The sequence below is a fragment of the Macrosteles quadrilineatus genome, unplaced genomic scaffold (genome assembly GCF_028750875.1).
Source record: "Macrosteles quadrilineatus isolate MER2022 unplaced genomic scaffold, UCM_ALF_1.0 Scaffold_5__1_contigs__length_97177068, whole genome shotgun sequence".
Taxonomy (NCBI): Eukaryota; Metazoa; Arthropoda; class Insecta; order Hemiptera; family Cicadellidae; genus Macrosteles; species Macrosteles quadrilineatus.
The window spans coordinates 89,011,844-89,035,304 of record NW_026542598.1 but is presented as its reverse complement, the minus strand read 5'-3'; the positions used below and the strand labels follow the sequence as shown (position 1 = coordinate 89,035,304).

Below are 23,461 nucleotides of genomic sequence, written 5' to 3'. Positions count from 1 at the left end.
ATAGTTTGGAAAGAAATTGCAAAATTTTATGTTTTTTGAGTCAAAAGTGGGAAAACCCCATTTTTACCCCATAAAACCCCCCATAAACCCCCGTTCCCATAGTCCGATTATGCTGGTTCGCGAACTCGTTCGAATAAACGTAGGTTAACACGTTTTTACCAAATTTCATCAAAATCGGATCGTTTTTGCTCGAGTTATCGCGCTAACGGACACATATATAAATATATATATATATAAATATATATATATATATGAATTTGAACGGATGGTGTTTTTGGCCTCTAGGGACCTCAAAACGAAAAAAAAATCGGTCCCAGGTCCAGGTCTTACCATGAGTACTACGGTAATAGCTTATTCCCTATATGGAAAATTCGCTAAAATGAAGTATCAAACATTTAATGTGAATTGGAATAAAGACTTTTATTCATAAACTCGAAATGCTGAAGTAATACAAGAATCTAATTTAATCAAGAGGATAAACCTGAAACAATTTAATACTAACTATTATTTTTTTAAATGATAGAAAATACTATTTACAAGATATAAGCACAACTCTTATTCCCTTTCTCTGTCCCAAATTAATTAAACAATACACTTATAGTCGGACTATCACAAAAATGTATCACCATTTAATGAGCCAAGATTGAAGAGACAATTGAACATAATCTCTTACAAACCGACAATACCATCCTCCAAACATAGTCATTCAGTAAAAATGCAGCGATGTAACCTAATCGGAAACATACACAAATAAAGCCTCACAAAACATTTTCCATTCAATCCAACTATCGTAAAGTTCAAATGATGAAGTTATATATATTTTTAACACTGTACTTCTCAACAATGTACATCCTCGCAGAAATAAACCCTAGAAGAATGGCGGCCATCAGCAAAGTTATCCAAGACGTGCTGCGCTGCGATAGAAAATACAGTGGGAAAAAACTTATGAAGATTCTCGGCACTTACAATGACTACTTAGAAGAAATTCTTCGGAATGTAGACGAGTACACGAACATAGGGTTGCGACAGTACAAAGTCCTTTTGAAACAGAAAGGTCCTCCGCATATGAACACCGTGTTCAACAGAAATCGAGTGCAAGTGATGTTGAACTTTACGAGTGACGAGGTACTCGAAGCGGAGTTAGCTCACAACAGGAGTAGAGAATTGTGGGAAGAAATACAAGAGACTTACGACAATAGGACTTATGACTACGAGAGAACTGCTATTTTAGTAGATAACTACACTTTTATTCCAGGTTAGTTGTGCAAAGTTCACCACTAGACATTGTTAAAGGTAATCTTCATTTCTGTGATATGAACAATGTTTAATCTGAATATTATTGTGGTTCTCAGAACACCAATACTGTTAGATGACTTTTTGTCTAATTTCATGTAGGTAGCCTTCTTCTTATTGTAGTAGTAGTAAAAAGACTATGTTATATGTTAAAAATAACACATATAGTGATATAGCACAGATTACTCAAAGACCAAAGTGATATTGTTTTACATTAAGACTCCAGTGGTATTATCAAACGTGAAGCTTTACTTGTGTAAGATTATCTTGTAATTTTCGCAACTGTCTCTTTCCATAAAAAAATCCTGGCTCACCAAATTAAGTAGTTGTATGATTTTCACTGTTCAAAACAGATTATGTCTGTCTCTTTTTTTATGCTTAATTTATGTTATAAAACTCCCCCTACACTCTGAATGTGTGATACTGATATGTGTATCAAGAATTAAGAATTTATTTGACCATTCAACAAATACATGCTATCAGTCTCGTAATAAAAAATTACAAAATAATGTTGTAAAAATACATATATTAATAAAAGTTAAGTAGCCTACAACAAATAAATTACAAGGTACACAACATTTTTACGGAAATTCACATAGTGATTTTTTTCAGCCAGCTAAGATTGTTTACATCATTTTCTTCTCACTTAACTATTACAAAATACTTTAAGCTTATACTTAACAAGACCAATTAAACTATCAAGGGACAGATAGCCAAAATTTGATAAGAAAATTACTTAAAACCTTCTTTATTAGCTCCAATAAGCAATGCCTCACAGGCCACAAAGTTATTCTGTTCCAACATATCACAACAAATGCAACTTCACGCAGCCAATGTATTATTCCTCTTCACAATATCCATCTTAGCCGAACTGGATCCGAGGAAAATGCTCAAACTCGGCAAAACACTCGAGGAGATGTTATTATACAAAGAGAAACAAGATGGCAACAAGTTGATGAGGAGGCTACTAAGATACAACGAATACTTGAGCACAGTGTTGAAAGAGGTTGAAAACGAAACATCGCTCGGAAACAAACTGTACAAAACGTTAGATAGAGATCTGGGTCCTCCGCACTTGAAGTCAAAGATGTACAATATTTTGATGCATCGGATGTTCAACCTAACGTTCGAGGAAGTTGAGGAGGCGGAGAATATCGTAGAGAAAACCAGACAGTTGTGGAATCAGGTGCAGTATGTCGTGGGAAACCGGACACTCGAAACTTGAACATTTTATAGAAGCTGAAACATTCCATGTTAAATCTAGATGTTTAATATTACTGATGTTTAAACAAAGTTTATTTTTTGTACTATAACAATACCACACGATTAAGTTTTTACATAACAACAATACTTTTATATTGGGGCTTTTTTTTAAGATTAAGTGTCATTTGTGTTTTCACATTTCAAATTTTTAACAGATAATCAATGTTTTTTCTCTACGTGTGGAAGATGGCTCAATCACTTGGGCTTTTCCCTAAGATTTGTGAAACTCAGGCAATAAAATCGAAGAAGAAGGACTCATAAGTTGATTTTACCAGTAAACTATAATTTACTTAGGAATGTACTAAGTTTGTTAACAATAACAGTCACAGTGTGTAAATAGTTTTTAAAATTCAACAATAGTAGTACAACTTGCTTTTAAGAAGCAAATAGTTTAGCTTAGACAGTTAATTTAGATTACTATCTTAGTAATAACAATCTGAAATCTCACATAGGATATTTTAACTGATATGCATATAGTGAGTCATATCGGGGTTGTTTGTGCTTTACTTCACGTCGTCAAAGTTTTACGATACAATGACACATGTCTGCCAGAACTCGGACTACAAATCAACCGAACTCTCGCAAAACCTTGGGGCAAGACCGATCAGCTGATAAGAGATATCTACGTTTACTTTGAGGAGTTGGATGGTATTCGAAAAGAAATTTTAAGATGTTTAGAAGAAGGACTGGATCCGAAAACGGAAGTTTGGAGTGAATACAAAAAGTTTCTCGAAGTAAACGCAACAGGCGGACCGCCCCATTTACAATCTCCGGTTAGAATGAGAACGCTGATAGATTTTTATAAGTGGGGCGATGATGAAATATACGAGTACTACGAATTGATAGACTTCACTAGAAAAGCGTGGAAGAAAATGTTGAACTTGATTGATGGAAATGTTGATCCAGTCTTTACAATACAGGATAAAGTTAAAATGTTGAAAAATGTTAAGTACGATCCTAATAAAAAGTACTATTAGTATACTGAGGTGTCTGGTTTGATTGTGGGTTTTTTTATACCGAAAAGCAAAATGTGAAGTATAATTTGTATCTCCAATTCCGACTATTTGTTAATTCAAACTGACATCATAAAACTAGCATAGCACAGTGCAAGCTTGTGCTACAATAAATCAAAACAAATCCGGTTTCAGTTAAATTCAAATAGTTTCCGATTGCAGCTCAAATATAACAAAACAACTGACTTTAACTTAAGTTCTCGGGGATATTTTTGATGGTTCCTTTAAATGAGTAGATATATTTACTTATATTGAACTTTAAAGATCTTGTGATTCTAACAAACTAATAACAATGATTAAGCTGGAAGTAAACATATAGATTTCAGTTATTTAGTAAACAAAAGGAATTAAATTAAAAATACCCAATAACACTGGTACAGCTGGTTTCAAATATAATACCGATAACTACTTATCAATTTGATTTTTATTTTGAGAATCATATTTTCAAAGTTTTACCTGCGCTGAGAACACTATACAAGTACATAAGAATATCACTGATTCATCTACATCAATAATTTGTAGTATTTGTAAGTTAACAAAGTATGCTATTTAAAACACATATAACCACAATTTCAACCAGTAGTTGACGTGAAACATACAACACTCTTTAGCCTGATGAAAAACTCAGTTCCATAAATTAAATTGTTTGGATGTTTCAGATTTTAGTAAATCACTGTCTGGTTTTAGTAAATCGCCAGTGCACTTTTGTTAGCATACTCGTTCATCTCATACCATTCATCCTCGTTGTACTTGATAAACCCTCTGAACTCAATTCCGTGGTAACGCCTCCAATTGTAGAACTTTTCCAAAGGCTTGTCATCAATCGGACAAAGTTTTAAAAACGGAGGACCGCCTTGATTCTTCAACTCTCGAAAAGCGTATATCGCTTCCTTAACAGCGTTTTTCATATCATTATGTATGATCACCAAAGCCTTGTAATATCTGTGGATATTTTCAATGAGAGCGTCTGGAGTCCCACAAGGGTGCAGTATTGTGTCAGTTATGTTTTTTCCCAACTCGATCAAATCTATTTTCCTTACTTTTTCACTCTCGTTGCTTTCTATGCTGTCACTATCGCTTTGACAGTGACACCAGTACACCAACAGACACACAGCCACAAGTAAGTGGCTTACAGTAAATATATTACTTTGACTTTTCATAACTGCATTAACTTACAACTGAATTGGCACTAATTATAGACGTAATTGAGTAATAAAAGAAAAACTGATTTGCAATTTGCATAACTTGTTTTTAATGGTTCGTTAATTGCAAATCATTACTTTGTCTTCAAACTACATATCGTAACTGTTGGAACATTTGTTCCTAATAGATATAGAATGATAAGGATCTTGTTTGTTCAGTAATTTTAATAAATGTACACAGTAAATTAACAGTTAATAATTAATAGACAGAAAATTGACTAAGATGTAATGAAATAGCACTTACTCTAACAAAATTATAATTCATGTATGGCAAAATAATTAATGTTTTCACCGCTTGACTTTCTTAGAGTTTTTGAAATGTAATATAAAATTTTTTTTCTCAAACACAATTTTAAGATTCACAGTACAGGAATCAAGACACTTATTTTTTCCTCAGTGAACTATCTAGTCTCTTGATTACTATTTCAATGAAGTATTTTGTCACAACTATATTTTTGTCACACTTCATCACCAAATCATTTTCTCAATATCACAAAATATCCGAATTGGGTAGAAATATCACAAATACAATCAAAGATCCGTCAGGCACTGGGGATGAGTTGATAGGCAATATTTACCAATATTTTGAAGCACTGAGGGAAATCTACAACGAAATGAAACAAGGTGCCGAGGAGGGAATGGAAGATTTTAAGAAACTCCAAGACAGTGGTGGCCCGCCATTTCTAAATATGCTTCCGATAGATGAAACCCCGTTGCGTGAGTTTTACAAATGGACTGCTTATCAAGGAATTGAGTTTCGGGGTTTTTTAAAATACACAGAAGATGAATGGGCTAATATGAAAGAACTCGCCGGTAAAAATAAATCTGAGAAAAATTAGACAACTTTTAAAAATACAGTTTTAGAGTATTATTCCTTTCAGTTTGAAGTATTCTTTTGATGCATCGAGACTTTAATTGTAAAGTTTTTATAATGATATGTTTTTTTAGGATGAGATCTGTTTTGAAATCTTTTTACATAAAATAAAATATAATGTGATTGTACAACTAAATAGGAGTTTTCTTTTCAATAAATTATTTTCCTTGTTCTTCAATATATTATTACTATCAATATATATTCTGTAAAAGATGGGGCTGCTACTAAGTTAGTGAAAGATGAGATTGGAGTAAGTGAGATACCTCTTGTGTAAATATTAAAAAACAAGACAGTGAATTCTCTGGTTTTGCCGTAGGAATAAATAAATATGACAGTAATGATGATAAATCTAAGAACTGGTACAATGAATTATTTTAGTTATTGTACATGTATAATTTGTTTGTGACAAAACTGCAAATGTAATGGTACGTTTAGGTTTAAAACTCAAAAAATGATTCACACAGAAATGTATTAAAATAATTTCTTCTGTAATACTCATTAAGGATTTAAAAAGACAAAATGTTATACAGTAATGTGAATCTTACTATGGAGAATCTACTAAATTGCCATTTGATCTGCTAACATTGACTAAAAACCTTTGTAAATCGACATAAATTTTATATTTCTTGTACTGTACTATCACAGTAATTGAACATTTAGATAAAGAATGTATTTCCAGCCCAATAAATACACACACTACAGTTATTATTTTTTATTAAGTCATCCAAGGTGTAGGCCTACTCATGAAAGTTTACATAGTTTACACACTGTTACTCGGCGTTTTATCCACAAATGCCACCGACAACCATCCGACGCCCAAAGTCTACGACAAAGCAGAAATGATGGGTCTTGCTGTCCGCATCCGATCGAAAATCCTCCAACCGTTCGGCTCCGGGATGGATCTCCTCAACGACATCAAAAACTACATGAAGTCGATGGAGGACTTGCTGAAGGCGATCAACGCAGGAGAAACGGAGGCGGTAAATGCTTACAACCGGATAAACAACCAGGGTGGCCCGGTTCATTTGATGTTGATGCCGGTAGACACAAAACCGCTCGAACAGGCGTACAAGTGGGATGAACAAACTCGGAAAATGTTTCAAGACATGATGGAACAAACTTTGAGTCTTTGGAAGGATATGAGGATCCTGGTCGGTTTGGAGAGGAACGAAGGAACGGAACCGTCCGATTCGGGTGAATCTAACTTTTAGTAGAACAAGTTAGTGTTTTGACATAATACTAATGTGAGGTTAGACTCATTGTAAACGTAAAGTCATGGTAAGATTAGTTAACAAATTTCTAAAACTAATTCACAAAAGCTACTCATAAATTTGTAATACTTATACAGTATTATAATAGAATCAATCATAATAATACACTATTTTGAATACAGTTAAGTCTTGATTACCCGATCTTTAGTAATCAGACCTTCTGTGTTATTAAGACACTCAACAATCAAGTACCTGAAATGGTGTCCTATATTCAGCTAGTAAGACTGTACACTGTAATTTTCAGATAACTCCTTTTGCCTCCACAGAAATTCATCAGGATTTTTTACGGTTTAGATCTGATAATCTATACTATACTGTATTGAGATTCATAAAAATTTTTTTGTTCTATCAACTTACAATGTACATAGGAGTGCAAAATGTAACAAGATTTTTGACAGGTTCCTCTTAGTTTAGATATATCAGTGTATTCAAATATTTTTACAGGTATAAGCATAGTGGATATTTCTATGATACTGTCGTAGCTAGTATTAACAATTAATCTATTTGAATTGAGCTATCAACAGAATGTGCTGCTGTCAATTACTGATTTATTTCATTTACATCGATTTTTGCACAAAAACAAAGCTTATAAATTGAATCTTACATGTCCCCTCAGATATCATGGTATCAAAATCCAAGGGAGAAAAAAGAAATTTCGACATTAGCACATTCTGTAGGAGGATCTTTCAGCTATTTTCTAGTTGAATACAAAACTGGCTACAGATAGTTCATACAGATGGAATATCTACATAGTATCTAAAGTATAACCTTATTTTCCCAATAGCAGAACAATATTAGATTACGATAAAGCTGGAAAATACTCCTTAATATAATCCTGCATGTCGAGCCACAGAACCCACGTATACTTCATTAGTCCTCTAAACTGCCACGTTGTAAAAACGTCCCACTCGTAATAATCTACGAGATGCGTAACCGGGCTTACAGGGTAAAACTGTAGATGGGGAGGTCCGCCTATTTTCTTCAATTTAACATACTCCTGCAAATTTTTGCTTCGGTTTTTTTTCATCCCTTCCATCACTGCCTCTAAATTTTCATAGTATATTTGTAAATCTTCAATAAAATCTTCGCTGTCGCCACTCGGATATTGAATTTTTGCACTGATTGTAATTCCTCTGTCAATAAGTTCGTCCCATCCTTTGAAATTGTCTTGTGTCTTTTGGGTTGTTTGAGTAAAAATATAGAAGAGTATGATAAAAAATGCGTTCTCCATTTTGTAAATAAAACATAAACATTAGCCTAGGAAATAGTAAATGGTTAAGTAGTGATGTGTTTATAAATCAAACCATAAAACTGAGAGTTGAAAAATTAAGTACTATCCATAAAAATTAAGTTGATTTTTTTTAATACACAATATTATTTGTTTGTTTCAGTTATTGTAATTACCAAACATTCTTAACTTAAAAAAATGTTTCTTATATAATATTGTAAGTGATTGATGGATATTTGTATTGAAATACTGTATTATATTAGGAAAACAATTGTGGACTTTATACCTATACAGTTTTTACTAAAGAATGTTGGTGTTTGAATGAGAGCTGTGTCATAAAATTTATGATGAATAAAATTGCCTAATCTTCCTAAGTTGATTTTATATAATGATTACCAACTTGAAAAGTTACTATTTTTAGCCAACCCACCTATTGAATACACATACACATGTATAATTTTAGATCACAGAAGTTTTTGGTTACTTATTTAGTTTTTAAAGTGATAACGAGTTTTTCCACATGTCAATCGAATCCACCACTCGGAAAGGTGAACTGGGAAGAGATGTTTCCATTGGCTGACAAAATATTTGAAAAAATCACAAATCCCTCTGGAGACGGACTAGACTTGATCGAGGACGTTCACAGTTACTACCAGAAACTGGAGAGACTTATGTTTGCGGTCGAGAAGAACGAGACCGAGGCACTCAAATTTCTTGGCACACTGAGAGATAGTTACGGTCCAAAACATTTACTGTTACATCCGATAAACTGCACCACACTAGTCGACGTCTACAAATGGAACGAGTTTGACTTAGCACAATTCGGTGGATTTGTAGAGTACACCTTCGACATTTGGCGAAATCTCGAACTGTTCATGGAAATGAGGGAGAAGGGGAAAAATTGGATCAATGATCCTATACTGAACTAGCATTAAAATTAAACTTACTATTTTTTGGTGACGAACGGTTTTAGTTTAACTAAGTATATTTAAAATCTTGTTGAAAATTTGGAAGATTTTATGAAACAAAACACAGTGAACCAAACTTTGAAAAGTCAAACGTTAATGTTTTCTTGTTGAAAATGGGTGCTGAAGACTACACACCCCCTTATCAGTGCATCTTACACTATCAACGTGAGCATTTATTATATATTGGAGAATGTTTAAAACTTTACTACACACTTGTTTTTTATACTACATATCAGTAAGAATTTTAAACGCAAGCAATAACACTTTTAAAAACGAAACAACAAGACGATTTATTTACAGACCTGCAATATTTGACTTGGTAAAACTAGGTAGAACGATTGCAAACACATTCCACAATCTTTCCGTCTCTGACTCAGCGTTTTTACGAGACTTGATCAAGTACAGAGAAGATCTAACGTGGTTGAGAGCTTACGTCATTGAGAATCGAACGGAAGGACGAACGGTTTACCGTGCAATCAAACGACAGAGAGGACCTCCGTTCTTAAACATTGAATTAGAAGATTCTCAATTGCTCGATGCTTTCAAAAACTGGACGAAGAAAGAAGTGAAGGAAGTGAGGCAAATACTTTATGAGATTGATTTGTTTTGGTCACATGTTGAAATTTACTCAGAGCTTCATGAAAGTGAGACTGAACCGCCAACTTTCTATCGAAGGCATAAAATTTAAAAGTGATAAATAATAAACAATGAAAGTGATTTTTGTGATACTTTGCAGAGTTATCTTGTAAGATTGTGAAAATACAGGTAGGAACATAAAAGTTGGAGTAGTGGTATATATTCCATAAACGATGATGAGTGATTTGAATAGTGAATAGAGGAACGGTGAAAATAAAATTTCAAATGAAAAAACAAATTTTATTTTAATTGGTAAAACTCTGAGTAATTTATCCCATTGTTTCTGCATCACCAGTGGTATAGTTTTTTAATGTTTTATACGGTTGTGTCTTGTCAAGATAATTTATCAAATATAATTAAAAAAATATTCTAGATAGTTACCTATTCATGTAAATAGCTCATGACACATTCTGCTGTCTTTAAAAAATACTCCTGGCGCAGCAAACCTGCAGATTAAGCGAATTTCCATTTGCCTGATTGGATTTTCACTGAAATATCTTCTTAAAAAATATTATATTTATTTCCTTATTAAAAAATATTAGATCAACGAGGTTTGCTGCGACAGGGAAGGTAATGAGGTTTTTTTTTATTATTGAAATGTTGATAGCTTAGTATGAAATAAACAAAAGTGCCAAATTTTGTTGAAATATATCCATAAACAAGCAAAGTACACCAGTTTATTTATTCTTTATAAAAATAACGTGGAATTTTAAATTTAAATTTTTTTTATTTTCTCCAAGACTGTTAGATATCTATAATGCTTAATTATACTAAATTATTTGTTTTTTCAGCCCTACAAAATGGTTTAGAAAGAAATTAACCCAAAACCGTACAAACGGTATGATTTAAACTCTAGCTGTACGGCTGAGAAATCAGCATTTAATCTTTTTTACCAGCTGATTTTGCATCTGCTCAGCTAGATTTAAATAAAAATCATATCTTAGGAATCTCACCTTCAGTTGGAAGTGTAATAAGCAGGTAAAATTAAATAAACTATTTCTCATCTTGTTGTATTTACGTTAACAAACCTATCAGATTCCATATCATAATCGATCGGATAAACCGGCGTTCGCACCAAACATTTCAAGATCTTCTCCCACACCCACCCCACTTCCTTAGTTTTCTCTCTCAACTCATCCGCCTGTTCTTTCGTCCAATTGAAAGCGAACATAATCCTGTCGTCATTCTGGGTGATGTTTGGAAATCTTATTCCTCCTTCTTCTATGATTTCCTTGGCTTCCGCGAATGCCTCGTCCTTCTCATCTTTTATCCCGTGTTCTATTCGTTGCAGGTAGATGGCCATGTCCAATAGTTCCCTGTAGAGATATTTTCCACCGCGTAAAACTGGGTTTTCAATTCCGTCACAGATCTTCTTATCCAAGTAACGAACGTAGAAACTAATATGACTAGCTAGACACCATTGAATCAGCAAAACTAGAAACCAAAGCTTACTTGATTCGATCATGGCTTTGAGTGTTTGATTATATTAGAGATAAACAGCTTTAATAAAATAAAGAAAACTCAATATTTTTCTCTCAAAGTCATTTGGAAATTGCAATACACCGGGTTTCACACTTCTTATAAATTATTCTAAGACATTACATTGTTGATAGTGTTTAGTATATTACCTATTCCAATTGTTTATTAAATTACAAGTTACTTCCTTATGTTAAACTATACTCTGTCAAAGGCATTGTGTCTTTAGGATAGCAACACATGAAAATTCTAAATCTGAATAAACATACAACTTACTAAACCATTACATAATTAATTATTTATGTGACTACTAATAACCAAAGTTTCTACTATATTACAACACTGAGTATGTAATCACCATCTAATTCACCCCACATTATTTCATGACTGAAAGCAACAGTTCACAGTTATTTAATCAGTGATATTTTGAGAACGTAATGCGATGGCACTTTGTAAAGTATTGCAACTGGCAGTTCTATGTCTACAAATAATATTAAGTCTCTCAATGTTCTGGGTATTCGAAGACCTACCAGAGTTGGAACAGAATATAACCGCGATCTACAATGACTTGGATAAGTACAACTATTCCATTCTATTGGACACGGCAGTTTTATACTACGATGAACTAAAAGAGTTAACTTTCGGTGTAAACGTTATGGATTACCACGACATTGAGGCTGATATAATGTTACGGAGACTTTGTGATGAAGGCGGACCATTACATGCGTACAATCCTCCTTACCAACAAATCACAAAACACTACAACTGGACAGAGAAGGAGAAACTGGGCTATGAGGACTTGATGAATAAAACAATAAAAGTGTGGGACAAGCTTAAAGTGAATGTCAAGGACCATGATGAGTTGGAGCCTGAATCAAGTGGAAATTTCTAAAGAGATAAACATTGTAAACAACTTAATTGTTAGAACCCTATCACAAACGTGTTTCTAATTAAATGTATTCACTAGTGTTAAGTTACAGTGTAGATAAGACAGTTTAGTAACGTTGTTTAGCTTATTATTGCACTTCATACTTAGCTGAAATGTTCAAATGTATTTTGATAGTTTTAGTTTTTAAACTTGTCGACTCGGAGGACTTAAAACAACTTCAAGAACTTGCGAAGAACATAACCTCGATTTATAGTCGCCCGGCCGCTTTCACTTCTGATTTGTTGCTCCGTAACAGTGAAATGTATCTTGTACACTTGACAAATATCGAATCGACCTTCAAAAACCCATCCAGTAGGTCGTCACAGTTCACAAAAGACTTCTTGAGTGTCAAGAAAGGAAATTTGGCCAGACATCTCGTGAAGATACCCGTTGCGGAAATATCGGAAGCATACAAGTGGAACGAAGATACTTTGGACAGATTCATGATAACAATGTCCAAGACTCAGAGGGTGTGGAATAACATCCTTGAAATCTTGAAGGACCGCAACAATACATCAACTGATCATGAAAATATCAAAATAAACTATGTTCAGTAGCACATAACTTCTTATCTTTGCAAATTAATGTGTTCTAAAAACTAAACACAGTAATTAAATGTGTTCAAAAATAAATTATTAAATAATTTAATTTGCAGGTTATAATTTGGTTTTACTGGGTCAGGGTATCTGGGATCTAGTGTTATGATATGGGTCTTTTAGGAGTCGATATATTCAACGGCAATTCTAAAAAAACACTAATACATGAATTTGAGTTATTTTGAGAAAAAGGAACGTGGCACCACGTTTATCAAAAGTTATAAATTCGTCATTGATCAGCATTAGAACCAATGCTTTTGTAAAAATAAAATCTTACTAAATTGTAAAGTAAAATGTATGTTCAGAGCTTGGCAAAATTACTTAACCTTAAAGGTAAAGAAAAGTATGACTGGGTAACAATGACAAGAAACTTGTTGGTTCTCATTGATTTGATCCAGAGAAAAGTCAGTAGGTTTTCAATGTTTTGAAACTGTGCTCAGCTGTCCTTTATCATTGGGGCTTATGATAAATGATTAATTAACCAGCTGTTCTTAGTTATTAACAAACAAAGCTTTATTCTCATTTAACATTCATCCTTCAACTTAAATACACACCATGGTATCTGTAACACCTATATTGAAACATAAAATTGATTTATTGTTTAACCTAACCCACTAAAAAAATTGTGTGTTTAGCTATTGCAACCAATCAGTAATTTTGTTATACCCAAAAACCAAATCTTTTAAATGCGTAGATCTAACATATATTCGAAACATCTTAACGTTCACATTGGTTCAACCTCTACAAACTCGGCTCCAATACTTACGTAATTGGTTACATAACAGATGGCAACCTCACTTAAAACTTGCAAAAATGATTAACAACTAATTACAAGTTGCAATGATTTGGTTTGTCTTGTTTTCTCTGCTCATTTGCTGCCGGGGCAACAATGTTGAGGAAGAGAAAAAGGGATACGATGATATTCGGGAGGTGATATCCAACCTGTCTAGGATACATGATGATCCGAGCCTGGCAACACACAGACAACTACTAGAGGCTGGGATTCTCTACTTGGATAAGCTGGAGTTGCTTGATATGGATGTTAAGGCCGGGGTTGTCAAAGCGGAGAGGTATTTTTAACCTTAAATTTTGTGTTTTTTGTCATAAAGTTTCCTTAAATAGAAAGGTATTTTTAACTATGTTTTTTGTCGTAAAGTTTCCTTAAATACAGTTATGTCTTAAGATCAAAGTTTAGTATTACAATTTACTTGGGAAAGTGTATTGAATTCTCATTCTATTGAGAAATATTAGGATTTTGATGTGTGTTTTATAATGGTCACTTTTGATGTTGACTTAATCTTTCTCTCTAATTTTAGAGGTTGATTCGATTTGTGCTTTACTCTTTGGATATGTTACCTACGAACAAGCTAGAGTTTAAAAATTGAGTTTAGTTTAAGTTTTAGTTCAAATAGTTTTAAATTTGTTTATTAAATATCAGGAAACACCTTCTAAATCAACCAGACAGCACTGATACTGATGTTTATGGGGAAAGAATACACTGTGTCAGTGACCAAAAAAGATGTTGGCTCATGTACCCCAAACTTGTACAAAAAGTGTATCATAAACATGAACTATTTTTCAGGTTAATCCGTGAGCTTTATAAGGAAGGAGCGTACGACCAGTTGAAAAAAGTTAACTTCAAAACTCTGACGAGCCATTTCGACTGGAACAGTCTGGAGGTGGGCGAGTATGAAAATATCGTTCATCGGTCTAAAGAGTTCTGGAATTACTTTTTAGATGAAGTGGAATACGGATCGTTTGGTAAAGAGACGACGACTCCGCAACTACCACCAGATTACGAGGATATGACGGAGGATCCGGATTACATCTTCCCTAAATATACAAGACCCACGAAATCATGGTGGTTCTAAATTGTTATGATAAAATGTGGTTTTAACTGTTAAAAATTCTTCAAACAAGTTCAGTTGTTTCTAAATTGTGAAGAGTCAGGGTATATTAGAATTAAAATATACATTACAACGTGTTTTATTTTCAACTCATGTTAGTGATTGGATTTTAAGTTATTTCTAGTGCTGTAATGCAGATTTTAAAAGTGCCTTGAGTTAGTTTTTTTTCTACACTTTTGCGGGTAGTTGAATGGTTTTAAAGCCTGGTTTACACGATGGTAAGCGATATATTGTCAGAAGACAACTAACTGGCATGAAATTATTGGCTTTGTTTAAAAATTTCAGACCTTGTCAACTGCCCTGAAATTTAGTTGTCTCCGAGAGCAGCCTGAGGACTACTGGCGTCCGACAATGCCGTAATAACAATTGGCGAAGACCATCTCACCAACTGGCATCATGTAAGCCCGGCTTAATGCCTGCTTAGTAATCAAATCAGTAGGTTGCCAGTTGGATCAATCATTAAAAATCTGTATTTACTGGTTGGACACTGGAACTGGATCCCAGCATTTCTTGATCATTGTGCATTTAATACTTGACTTAAAAGAAACAGTCTTTTTAGTCAGCAACAAAACTAGACTGTATCAGTGGTGCAGTCGTAAATTTTCCAGTGTCGTAACATTTACCAAGGTCACGGAAAAATACGGGTCTCTATTATCATATAGGTTCTTTGGGGAAAACGAGTTCAACACATTCCCACCCCACTGGACTATTATCACTCAATTTGATTCTATCCTCAACCTGAATTCTTAATCCGTTTAAAATATAGACCCAAGTGTTTGTAATAGAGAATTTATAGATTGATCGCTTCATTAATCAAGGGCTCTGCTCAGTCTTACCTATATTCAAAAGTTGCTGCTCAGCTTTGAGAGGCGAGCCCTCCCCAGTAACGTACCCTGCTCATCCAAAGCTCTAACTAAAAACTCTCTTCCAAAACTTTTTGTTGGAGGAAAAGGTTCTAAGATGTCATTTTAGAACAAAATAAAGCTCTGGTTAAGCCTCTACAGCTAATTAATTGTTGTGTATACATCCAATAATGTAATATTCAATCTAAAGTAAGTTATGCTAGTCTGATTGGAGTCTTCTTTGATTGTTAAACAAAAAATAAGCTGACATTACCAACCTCAATTATTGACAATCACTAGTACCTTAATTGTACCTTAGTACCTTAGTAGTACCTTAGTAGTATTAGTACCTTAGTACCTTAACTAACCTTAATTGTTTTCACAAATAAAAATCAACATATAATCTTATTTTATAAATACCATAAAATAAAGACCACAAGTTAAATATGAATAAAAAAACACACCAATTTAGTTTTTAGAGATTATATAAGTTTATGGACGATGTAGAATCATGAGTGATCTCTACTTATTACACATACACAGTCCTATCTCTCGATCTTACAGAGTTTAGGACTTTCCGCTAGTCTTTTAAGAAAGTGAAAATGCTTATAAATTGGTCTATTAAATTAGTTTAAAATATGTTTTTATTGCAATAAAATACTTTAGCAGAAAGTTGTGGCTGTGAGTGTGTTATGAAAAATTGTATGCCAGGTTGTGTCATGTTTAAAATGTTTTTATTGTTTGCAATATTTATTGTCAGTACTTTAGCGGAAGAAGAAAAAGAATCACCTTTGTTTTCCCTGAAGAGGAGATTGGTTGATTATTACGCCAACCCCCCACAAACCGGGAGTGAGGTAAGATAATTTTAAACCTTTCATAAACTTCATTGTGAATGTAGCCTCCGGATTGCCAAATAATATTAAAAAAGGTTTAAATACCTGCTATCAAGCAATCCATTTAATTGCAATTGCAACTAGTTTCGACTCCTGTGGAGTCATCATCAGGAGGTACAAAGACTTCTTCTGTCTTCATATGGCGCTCTTCATATGAAGAAAGAAGAAGTCCTTGTACCGATGATGACTCCACATAGGAGTCGAAACTATTTGCAACTACAATTAAATGGATTGCTTGATAGCAGGTATTCAAACCTTTTTAATACTTTCATAAACGTTAAAATAACACGATTTTGTGCATACTTGTAACTAAATAACTGTATTGACACTATTGCTTGTTCCAATATAATAGCGGAATATTTTCATCCATAAAAAATACTAGCCACATGTTTTCATACGGAACCTTATACAATTACTCACTTTACTAAGGACAGGACACAATTTATGTTACATGTTACAAGCTGAACATGAATGAAGTGGATAATCCATGTAGTGTGTATGTATGTGTGACTTTGTGTGTGTTATTTGTGTGAGTTACTGACCAAGAACAGCAATTTCTTTAGACAGTACCATTGGTTAAAATCCCATTTCCCAATTATCAAGGACAGATGGGTCTAGTTTCAAATATAAAAAAGACACTGCAACTATGAATTAGTGAATATAAGAATTTATAAAATAATATACAACACTATTTTTGTTGATTCACACATTAATATTTTCAGGTTCTATGTTCAGCTGTGTTTTACCTGCATGAGTTGACGAGGTTGCAAGAAGCTCTGACGGAAAAAGCGCACCAGAAGACGGCAAAAGACCTTTTGGTGAAACTTGACGAAGACGGAGGACCAAAACACCTCAATAAGATACCTTACAACAAGTTCATCGACTTGTACACCTGGGAAGGGGAGGAGATCTCAAACTATCACACGATTGTCACTCACACCCGAAGAGTGTGGGACGAACTTCGGGTGGACGTGCTGGGGAAAGAGGAAGTGTTCACGGGACCCGAAGATGATGGAGAGGATTGATAAGGATGTTCACATTTGATAAACAGAGTGAAATTGTGAATCGTCTATTAGAAGTTGTTATAATTTAGATTCAGTGGATTTCTAACAAACAGTTGTGCTTGTAGAGTTGAGATTTGCTCATGTAATATTCCTTGCTCTGGTTTCTTAAGTTAGAATCGTAATTATTAGTCTGAACTAAAACAGTTTAAAGCTTTCAAACTCAATAGTTATTTACCGATACAGTTTTTAACATTATGTTATTCCCTTATCTCCACATAAAATATCCCTTTTTTGTTCAAAAGTTACCACAGTAGATGTCTCATCATAGTCCTGGATAGTTGAATACAAAGCTAGTAATTAAAATATAACTCTAATAAAATTCACTGCCAGATAATTTGAAAGCGAGCTAACCTAGTGGTAGAGCGCGGGACTTCAGTCCCTGAGGTCCTGGGTTCAATTCCGCAAAATCACCAATCGACTATATATCAGTGATAATGCTTTAAACCGTAGGTCTAGCCTGAAGTATTGTAAAAACAATCTTGGGCTAGCTAGAGCCTAGCGTCCTAGCACAAAAAAAACCCATCAGATTTTACAAATTTCAGTTTTTGTCCAAGTAAATCAAGGTATTGCACAACTCTTCAAGTTTTGTCTGAAAAGGGGGTTTCCCCCTACATTTATTGTAAATTGTGAGGCCGAAAGAAAATATTTTGCTCGTTTTGCTCGTACAATAATACAGATAATATCTACTTGAATTCAGAGATTGGTTCTGGAAGTATTAAAACCGAAATGACTGTACATTTGAAAGTTTTACTGCTACTAAAATTTACACAACATTCTTAACCTAACTTTCTATTGAAAATATCTGAGCGCTACCAATTTTGTGCCTTCTTATTGTCACACACATTTGTAAAATCTCTATTTTGTATGCAACATTTTTTTAAATATTGGTAGCACTCTCAAAAAGCTGTCTCGATGAACCTAATAACAATTGAGTACTAATAGCTTTTGGAGCACACTTCATTACTTTATTTATAGTTCAACACTTTTTTCAGGTATTATTCTCTGAAGACATGAAGATGCAACTTTTGCAACACCTTATATCTCTCAAACAGTTCACTACTCCGTCTCTGCCACATTCACCGAGGGTTTCTCCACCTCTTGCTGCAAGTCCTGCCACAGGATGTCAGTTTCGTCCAGCACTTTCCGCACAGAGAATACAACTTTATTGTTCCACTGGTACTTCTCCATTGCATACTCCATGTCGAAATCCTCGTCCAAGTGTGGAGGGCCACCGGACACCAGAAGTCCACTGAACAGCTTCATCCCTAACTTCTTCTCTATGGCGTCTTTGCTCTTCAACATGTCCAATACATCTCGAAGGTGTCTATAATATTGCAAAAGATCTTCGACAACTTGTTGACCTATTTTGGCGTCGGACACTGGTTTCAAAAGTTGTTCTTTCAAAGTATTGCCAAGTGAGACCAAAATATTTGGCGTTCCCTGATGAAGATCGGTTTCCGCATTCATCGTTGTGTTGAAGTCTTGGGTAGCACAAGAAAATGTGTAAATAGAAAATAGTAAAAGTAAGTCCTTTACTGTAACAAAATACATGTACAACCGTTTATTCATATTTGACTTCTTTATCATTTGAGATCGATTGTAAAAACTGTTATTGTTTTCCAATAAATATTTCTTATAGAAAACGAATGTTTTCTTAGTTCAAATTTAAAAATTGAAAATGTTGTAACAGTTTGTAGCCAAAAATGTACTGTTATATAATTTTTAAAAGGATTTAAGTCAAATTGTAATTACTAATTAGCAATGTAGTTAGTTTTAAGTTTGACAAGAATAGGGAAAAAGTTTTAATCTATTCATTTAGTGTCTATAAATAAAGTTATTCCTATATAATTGGCATTATAATCACTGCCCATCATAAAAATAAAACCTGTGTATAATTTTGTTTTACAGTCACAAACACACAACACATATGAAAACAGTTTGGTTGATAATTCCTGCATTGCTTACAAACATTTTCTTTCTCCTCATATCAGCAAAAAAACCACAACTAACCGAGAGAGATCTATTACCGACAGATGAAACAGTGACATTTCTCTTCAGGTTATCAGAAAACATTAAAGCCGACTTTGATAACGCGACAGGAGAAAATTACGACGTGTTGCTCAAGCATCTCTACGAATATTACAACAATCTTGATGACATTTACTGTATGCTGACTGATCAAGAGGAGGGGGTAAAACAAAATGGCACTCGCCTCATGGCTCGAATAATAGATGACGGACAACCCACTCACGTGAAGGACAAGATAGATTACAAAAATCTACAATTCAAATTTGCCTGGGATGACAATAACGTACGAGAAATAAAAGAAGTTGTCAAATCCACGCAATCTTTGTGGGAGAATTGTGAGTTTTTATACAATGAAATGGCTTTTGACGAGTTTGCAGTGCCTACACAGAACACAACAGATTCCCTAAAGGTTTGATTGTGAATGTAGTTAGGTTAATATCTTTTTCTAACTCATGATAAATATAATTTTGCCTTTTTGATGGACATTAAGAGGTTAAAAGTAAGGTAGAGGCTAACATTACCAAGGTTTTGTATGTACATACATTTATTAACATACTTACAGTTTTGTTTTGTTATTTTGTAAACATTTTAAACAAATTAAAATGTTAAAATACCATAAAATGACACTTAAGAAAAATTAATTAGAGTTTATCTGTTATATTAAAACTACATCTTCCACTTTTCAACATTCCATCACCCACTGTAATGTATCTTAGTTACTCAATTGTACTTTTTGGAATAATGACTGTGATTGCTCAAGACGAGGTTTTACAACAAGAAACACCAGAGGGCGTAGTTAGCTTTTTCCTAAAGTTGACAAAAACTATCGAGGACTGCTTAAAAGCTCCAGTTCGGAAAAATGGCAACTTATTATTAAAGACGCTTTACGAGTACAGCAATAATCTTGACGATTATTTGTCCGTTCCCCAAACTCGCAGCCAAGAAAAGATATTCAACAGCACTAGCCTTCTGGTTCAACTTTTAGACTGTGGTGTGCCATCCTTTCTAAAACAAGAGATTAGCTTTGACCACCTGAAAGTTATGTTTGAGTGGAATGATCGAAGCACACAGGAACTGTTTGATGTGATTAAATCGCTCAAAACCCAATGGAAAAATATTGAGAACTTCAGAAAACGTGAAAGTTAGAGTGTTAAGCAGGAGCAGCAGTTTTCATGTTAAAACATGTTTAGCTTCTAAATAATATTGAAACAGATTGATTATTCCATTGTCGAGTATTTAATTACACAGTATTAATGTTCGCAAAGATATAAATCAATACTCATTAAAAAAAAAGTCAAAATAAAATATTGTTTGAATGATTTCAACAAATTTATGTTTTGTCTTTAGTGTTTTTGTGATATAAATTCTACAATATACTTCCTAAATAAATGAAAGTATTGGTAAATGTGAATATTTTTCTTCCTTATTAGTTTGTGCTTTGGGCTTGGAAATTTAAAAAAATTTTAATTCAAAATTGAAAAACTTAAGTTTGAAAAGAAAACCTGACTTGTATATGTTAGATAAGGGGGCTACTAATATGCGTAATTAATTATTACTAATCCTTTTTAATTTTCCCATGAAAAAAAAAAATATATATATATATATTTTAAACTCTCTTTGAATTGTTATTATGTATTGTTATTAAGTATAGACCAAATGTTGAATTATTTGAGATATTCCATAAAAGAATGTACAACCATCGACTTTTGGAAACTGAATCTTCTATCAATACTCAAGGGTTCAACTGGACCCACTCAGAACCATAATTTGTTTACTAAATGTGTGAAATATTTAAGTACGAATCTAAACCCTTGACCTTGCACAAAATAATTAGCTAATTCAAACATAAATTGGTTCTCAATATGAATAATCAAAAAGTAATCTAAATTGTCTTGACAAATATTCCACAAATGTTACTGTGATAATAGTTTCTCTACGATGAAGAATTTCGGTAACACATATATTCTGCTTTTTTCACTTATAGTTTTAGTTTCCGTAAACCTTTCATCACAGAAGGATGTCGGAGAATACCTTGACGATTTGAGTAGATCCATTGCAAAGAGATTCAAGAACCCAGGACCCGGTAGTGAAACGCTTATGAGGGATCTTTACGATTACAACAACCACTTGGAAGAGATTCACGCTAACATCACGAGTGGTGACGCAGATTTGGCCAAGGAAGGTTACGATCTCGTCCAAGAGATCATAGAGAGCGGTGGACCACCCCATCTCAAAATAGAAGTGGACTTCGACGAGTTTTTGTTTAAAATATTCAAAAACGATCGTGACGTCCAAACCATCCACAATGTCCTCAAGGATAACAAAAAGTTGTGGGAGAAAGTTAAAAAATTGTATGAAATATACGCTCATGTATGAATTTAATTGTAAAATACATATACGTTGTCAACGATGTTACTGAAGAAGGAAGATGGAAAAGTGTGAATGCTAATGATAAGTGAATGTTTTAGTGACTTAAAAAAATAAGATGTGTGTGTTGAGAGTGCTTTAATTGATTCCTAATTATTTTTATAAGAACAAAATTAAAGCTAGAATGACATGTGCATAACAAAAATTCTTCGTAAATTTATTTTTTATTCTGAAAAGTTCTATTTCCAATAAAAAAGAAATATTTATTGTTAAACGATCCAACAAAACAAAACAAAAATGGTATCCTAAAACCAGTGTACAGTATTTTGAAATACTATCAAATTAACAGTAGTACTAAATGTTTGATGTACTATGAGTTGATCTTACTTAAAATTTCAACCTCATGTACTCATTGACTAATTACTTCTTTTTATACTTTTTCTTTTGAAATGGCAACCATAAAAAAGGTAGGTATTTTAAACCAAGTATGAATGGAGATGAGTGTAGGGGTGTAGGATGAGTGGCACGATCTTGTAGTTTTGTTAGTGACTAATATAAATTAATACAAAATTATCAGAAAATGAACTAAAAAAGGTAAACAATAAAAATATCCAATTAATTAATTCCTAACTGAGATGATTGGTTTAAATGTTTTTCTGCAAACTTGAAGGTTATTCGTAATATCCCATTGATGGATTGATAAGATTAATTGTGAATTAGTTTGTACTTATCGAGTTATTAGCTAATTACAGCAAAACCCCAATTAGCACTTATTACAATTTTCACAATGTGGATGACTTTTAAAATGGCTATTTAACATGTAATCACCAAAAGTTTAATTACAAGTTTACGATTACAAAAAAATAAATTTATAAAATGGTACCAATCCTATTGATTTTTATTGGTTCAATCATTTACAAATCTAATTTATCAGAGGCAAAACCTGTACCAGAAATAGTGAATTTAGGAAACACTCTCAACGGACAACTGAAAAACTTGACAAGAGACAACGCTGGTGGACTTTACAATAACTTTTCGACTTACCTAAAAAGTTTAAAAGACATAAATGATCTTATCTGGTCAAAAGATGGAGAGATTGTTATAAAAGGAATGAAGATATTTGACGATCTAGAGGAAGCAGGGGGACCTCCACACTTGATTGACGATTTGGACTACAAACTTTTAGCGGTAAAACTCAACTGGAAAGGCAGTGAAGTCGAACATGTAAAAAGTGTAGTGAGTGAAACGAAACTGCTTTGGGAAGCGGTTAAAGATCGTGCAAACCGTCTGAGAATCGGAACGTGGGGTGTTGATAGTAAAGTTGAGGATGAAACTTTGTCTCCCGGACAAGAAGATAGTGACGGAGACCTTCATTAAGCAGATAATATTTGAAATATCGTCCAATGTAAGTAAAAGTTTTCTTTGAAGGTGTTCTTGAAGATGGAGAACTCAGAAATATAATACCTATTAGAATATGTTTAAGGTTCTACTGTGTGATAAGGTGAATTTAAGGGCTTCTAGCCATGTTAAAAGAGGTTAGAAGGCAGAAAGGGTACTTGCCTCAGTAAGTGTATTTCAAATTACCTGAGGTAAACTGCCTGCCTTCTAGCCT

General features: G+C 33.6%; 3 protein-coding genes across 3 annotated transcripts in view; 2 read left to right on the top strand and 1 right to left on the bottom strand.

Moving 5' to 3' along the window:
* The window catches only part of LOC128994121 (ubiquitin-related modifier 1), a 93,162-nt gene that overhangs the window by 56,020 nt on the left and 13,681 nt on the right, over window positions 1-23,461 (bottom strand). The gene's annotated exons all lie outside the window — the stretch shown is intronic.
* LOC128994118 (uncharacterized) lies at window positions 13,551-14,719 on the top strand. The gene is made up of 2 exons (XM_054418402.1): window positions 13,551-13,818; window positions 14,331-14,719. The coding sequence occupies exons 1-2, from the start codon at window positions 13,589-13,591 to the stop codon at window positions 14,617-14,619; spliced, it is 519 nt and encodes a 172-aa protein (XP_054274377.1). The 5' UTR covers window positions 13,551-13,588; the 3' UTR covers window positions 14,620-14,719.
* Window positions 16,000-17,590, top strand: LOC128994119 (uncharacterized). The gene is made up of 2 exons (XM_054418403.1): window positions 16,000-16,351; window positions 17,113-17,590. Exons 1-2 carry the CDS (start codon window positions 16,190-16,192, stop codon window positions 17,413-17,415), a joined length of 465 nt encoding a protein of 154 aa, XP_054274378.1. The 5' UTR covers window positions 16,000-16,189; the 3' UTR covers window positions 17,416-17,590.